At 34.2% G+C, this 5,103-nt stretch overlaps 1 protein-coding gene across 1 annotated transcript; it reads right to left on the bottom strand.

Moving 5' to 3' along the window:
* Positions 1–1,488: 1,488 nt before the first annotated feature.
* LOC102203329 (integrin alpha-M-like) lies at positions 1,489–4,924 on the bottom strand. The gene is made up of 12 exons (XM_005753090.1): positions 4,896–4,924; positions 4,309–4,450; positions 4,120–4,218; positions 3,949–4,028; positions 3,781–3,867; positions 3,605–3,674; positions 2,791–2,889; positions 2,636–2,716; positions 2,404–2,514; positions 2,145–2,258; positions 1,957–2,067; positions 1,489–1,783 (listed from the first exon to the last, which is right to left on the bottom strand). Exons 1-12 carry the CDS (start codon positions 4,922–4,924, stop codon positions 1,685–1,687), a joined length of 1,122 nt encoding a protein of 373 aa, XP_005753147.1. The 3' UTR covers positions 1,489–1,684.
* Positions 4,925–5,103: the final 179 nt, after the last annotated feature.

Consider the following 5,103-nt stretch of genomic DNA (forward strand, 5'->3'; position numbering starts at 1 on the left):
GTCCTCTTCATCTCTACAGGGAGACTCCGGAGGTCCAATGGTGAGTAAACAGAGCTCTGTTTGGGTCCAGTCTGGAATTGTAAGTTTTGGTTTTGGTTGTGCTCGGCCCAATCTGCCAGGAGTCTACTCCAGAGTGTCCCGTTACCAGTCCTGGATCAAGTCCCGCATTCGCTCTAATAGTCCAGGATTTGTGCAGTTCATTTCCAGCAGGCTGGACTCTGACAGCAACTACACCTGTCCTGGTCTCTAACAAGACTCTTGAGTCTGAATATGAATGGGGAAAATAAATAAATAAAAATAAATTATATATATGTGTGTGTGTGTATAAAGCTTTAAGACTGGGTGTGTTTGGATCTCACTGATTATGAATCCTGTTTTACATCCACAGGGACATAAGAGCAGAGTCTTCATGGTTACAAGTTGCTGTCGTAACAATCAATGGACGTAAACTGAGCCATGCAGATGTTGACATCTTTACCAAAACTTCGATAGTTGGGTCATTCTTACAGGAGATTTGTTAGTGAAACATCACCTCCTGCAGCACTTTTTAAAAGATGTCACCAGATTACAGAGTTTCCTTATTGCTGCCTTTTGCTGTCATCATTACCTCCATGTTCCTGTTGTCCACCCATTCATATTTATTTAATGTACTGATTATGCTCAGATCAAAACGAAAAAACTAATACACATAAACATTTCAAAAGAAGTTTACATTTCTAACTAGAAAACTTCATTATTTTGAAGTGTTTTGGTATGTTTCTGTGAACTAATTATACATAAATATGTCTGTTCTGTGCATTCTGAAGCTGTTGTCTAAAAATGGTGTAAATTTAAGTACAAAATCAAAATGTAATTCTAATTACATCATGACTATATTGAACGTTGATTAAGCATAAAAATGATGTTTTGAGATATTTCAGAAGCAAATATTATATATTTAATTTATTGATGAACAAAGCAATTTACATAATGAGTGACAGTTTTAACAAATTACAGCTGATTTCTTTCTCAAGCTAAATCTTTTTAAGCATATTTTTTTAATAATTTCACACAAATTTACATTCATCATACTCAAATGATGTTTGTAAAAAGATAAACATAGAAAATGTTAAATTTAGATGTGCAGTCATGAGCATATTCTTGATAAACTATTTTACATTTCCCACTATAATACTTCACAGGACATAATCACTCCATCTTCTCATATACATTAAACCTTCAGTCTATTTCATTTAGGGATCCAAATTATAAGAATAATACATCAGAATTCCTGATGATTTCTATTTTTCTATATGATTTCTAGAGACCCGTGTCCACTTGTGATATTTTGCCTTCAGGTACCTGTGTGATCTAAATAGTTAATTAACAATTGTATTTTCCTGCTCAGACAGACCCTAAAAAACTATAAGTCTAAAGGACTACATATGATATTTCCTTAAAGAAAAAATAAGTTAAACTTTGATGTCTTCAGGTTATTGTGTGGCCTCCTTTTGAGTTCTGACTGTGAACCTCATCATTCAGTAGAAAATGCGTAAATGAGGGAATGATGTCAGACACAGTAAACTGTTTTTTCTTTAGTCAGTCAAGTATATGGGCGTCACTAATTCTACAAAGCTAAAAAAAATAAATAAATCTGCAATACAAGGTCTGGTGGCTGAGGAAAGTAAAGTGAATTAATATTTTCTTATTCAGTTGTGGTTGCACCTCCATCCGTACCTGGACCCTCTGCTTCTTCCTGATTTTGTTTTATCATCTCTTTGTAATCACTCTTGAAATATCCAGCCTAGGAAGACAAAATGTATTGTGTAAAATGATTGTATTCACGTATTAGAGTCGCACCATGAATAATGAAAAGAACTAAAAAATAATCAACGTTTAAGAAATTTAAATCATGTATTCTCTTATTTCATGAAGCTGTGTGAGTGACTGAAAAAACAGAAGTATAGACTTTCTCACCTTGTACAGGCAAACAGTGAATAAAGCAGTAACAGCCAAACCTCCAATGTATCCACCAATTATCTCTTTAATGTAATCTGGTTCAGAATACACTTTTATCTCTTCCTCAATCTAAGAGAGGAATCAACATATTTTAATAAAATTCATCATTTTGTTAACTTAAATGAGAGAAAATAATGTGTAATCACCTTGTGGACAGGAGGATTATTTTTCGTCCACGCTGAAAAGTAGATGTACTGGTTTTTGTCATACTCCAGACTAGCTGTGCTGGTTAAGAGGAATTTCACAGATTGAAATCCAATCTAAGAAAAAAAAAATAGAATGAGATGAGCCTAAATTAGATATGCATTGCTGTTTAATTTACGAAGAGATATATATGGAGTCAGTTGTTTTAATTCTAAAAATATTTACTAATACAACACTTAACATAAAATACACATCAATTACCTGCTCTATCCATCCTGAACTGAAGTTGGCAGAAATTTCATACATCCTACTCTCCCATATTCCCATGAAGGTGTTGCACTTGAACACTCTGCACGTGGCCACAGAGCAGTCCTGTGGGTGATTTAAAGAAGACTGAATGTAACCAAGCTGTGATTCAGAGTAATATAATTTTATATACACGTATTTAGAATTAGGTTAAATTACAGCAGGAAAAGTGTGGAAGCATACTTACCACTACTTTATGTTTTTGTATTTCAGCAACAAATTCTCTGTTAAGTGGTTCTTCATCATTTCCTCTCTGACAGTTTGCAATCTGAAAATAATTTTAAGTGTTTTTGATTCATCCTAATGTTAGTCAGCAGCTAAAACGTCTGACACATAAATTACCTGTAGGCTGCTCAAATCCACCCAAATGTCTTTTTCACCAAGCTTCACTGGAACCCTGATCACCACAGTGAAATTAAATGCTCTGATATAGTTTGTAATCTAAAAGAAAGAAAAAATAAAAATAACCACTGTTAAAATTAAGATTTTATAAATCAGCTTTAACTAATAGTTTGTTTGTTTTTTGTGAAATAATAATAAAATAAAAATGAATTAAATGGTTAATAATTGATGTATTGAAAATTATCTTGACAGTCGATTTAAAGTTGATATGGAGTTTCAAATACATAAAAAGGTTAATAAACAAATTGTAATTTAGATTTAAAAATTATTTGGAGAGCTGTTATAAAGTAGAAAGTGAATGTTATAATATTTGTTTAATAAAGAGTAAATTACAGACAGTATAAAAGATGTAACTTGTGTTTTGACTGCTGCCAATTTGGTGTTATATAACCGGTTGTCACAAGCATATGAATGGATACACATGACTACGACATGTCCACAATGGTTCAACATTAACTTGGATTAAACAGCAGCTTTCGCTCTCTGGGCTCACTGATCAGTAATGAAATCTTTATCACAAAATGTGTCTGATCACCTTTATTTATTACAACAATTGCAGAAATTACATCATAACTAATGTTTAGTAAACTACATTGCTTTCATTGCTTGTTAGTATTAAACTTTACTAAAGGTTACCCTCTTAATAATGAGAGTTAAAACATATAACCAGAAAGACACAATCAAGCATTAGGCTCAGGACTGACACAGTGCAATGAACTTGCTATGTCGATATTAGATGAAGTCATGTTTTTACCTTGATTATTTGTTGGAATGCTTCCTGTGAATTATTCATTCCAGGGGTGAAATTATGGCTGCTGAAGGAGCTTTACATGATAATAAAATAATAATGAATAAAACATTTTTGATAACATTTTAAAGTTGTATTACTTTGCAAATAATTCATGCTATATCAAGTAAAACAGTTCATACCTTTCAAATGTGAGAAAAATGCTGTATTTCACATCAATTGATTTCTGTTTGTAGAGTTCACTTGTAGTGGCATGCTCCTGATTTCCACTGCAAGAGAGAAAAAAAAAAGGTTCTGCATCTGTGAAGCCATTGTATAAATTCAGAGTATCTGTACCAAAGGAACAGTACCTGGTGGCATTTGCAGTGACAAAGATCTCCCTCTCAAGTTGACTGTTTGTTTCAATCCCATATGTGATACTGAAGAAAACCTTAATTGAAATAGAGAGAGATCAAATTGTCTCGTATCTTTTTAATAAACTGTTTAGAAGTGAGCAAACATACTCTGTACAAAAAACAAACCTTAGTTTTGCTCTTGAAAATTGGCTTGTCAATAGTGCAGTCTGTCCTTCCTCGGGATAAACCATCTTCACTGTCCAAGGAGTTGCACCCAATTCTTCCCTTTGTTATAAAAATAAAATTACTGCTGGATGTATTGAAAGAGCAGCAGATCAGTGATGAACTGATACAGACTTGATCCTGATACCTTACCTGCTGACTCGTGAACTTCCTGTAGGAGAGTCCAGCTGGGTACGTGAGAATAACACGACTGTTGTAGGAGTTTTCTCCTCTATTCTCCACTGAGACTGTGACAACCAAAAGCTCATCAATACCCACTTTAACCTCTGAGGATCTGTGGAGTATGAAGCTGGATGAGAATAAAGGCAAAACAAAACAAGACTACAGCTAGGGCTGCTCAATTAATCGAATTTTAATCTAAATTACGATCTGGGCTTTCAACGATCATTAAAAATGACTGAGCCGTGCTCCCTCGTGCTTTACTCTCGCGCTGCTCCGTGTGGCAAATCGAGCGTACCTCTCTGTGTTTCGAACACATGTCACAACAATTAACAGGACCAGAGGGAAGCTCGGAAAGCTAAGCAGAAGTTATTTGCAGATGAGAGAATAATGGCTGCTGAAGAAAGAATGCCATTGGTTGAAAAGAGAGGCAAAACGACTTCAGTGGTGTGGAAACATTATGGGTTCGCGGGGTCAGACATGGATTAAGTAGACATAGTGTGTAAACCTTGCTACGGTGTTGTAGCTGCACCACAGAACAACACTACAAATTGACATACCTCAATGTCAGTTTGATGCAATTGTGCATTGTACATTGCACAGCTTGACTTGATGTTTGGTTATTTGTATGCATAAAAATTATGCAGTATTTTGAAGTTCACTAAACATAGATGTTTACATTTTTCCTTTATTTTTTATATTGCAAACATTTGCACTGTTATCAGTATTTGCACACTATTTTATATTATTTTTTGACAATCTTTAAAG

The sequence above is a fragment of the Pundamilia nyererei genome, unplaced genomic scaffold (assembly GCF_000239375.1).
Source record: "Pundamilia nyererei isolate P.nyererei 1_Seehausen unplaced genomic scaffold, PunNye1.0 scaffold00400, whole genome shotgun sequence".
NCBI classification, from domain to species: Eukaryota; Metazoa; Chordata; class Actinopteri; order Cichliformes; family Cichlidae; genus Pundamilia; species Pundamilia nyererei.

What these genes read in the sequence shown, in the direction of transcription:
- LOC102203329 (XM_005753090.1), bottom strand. Translation starts at nt 4,924, where the DNA reads ATGCACAATTGCATCAAACTGACATTGAG. An exon ending in ATAATCCTCCTGTCCACAAG is followed by an intron (nt 2,068 to 2,144) that starts GTGATTACACAT and finishes TTCCTCTCTTAG; the next exon opens with ATTGAGGAAGAGATAAAAGT. An exon ending in TCACTGTTTGCCTGTACAAG is followed by an intron (nt 1,784 to 1,956) that starts GTGAGAAAGTCT and finishes TTGTCTTCCTAG; the next exon opens with GCTGGATATTTCAAGAGTGA.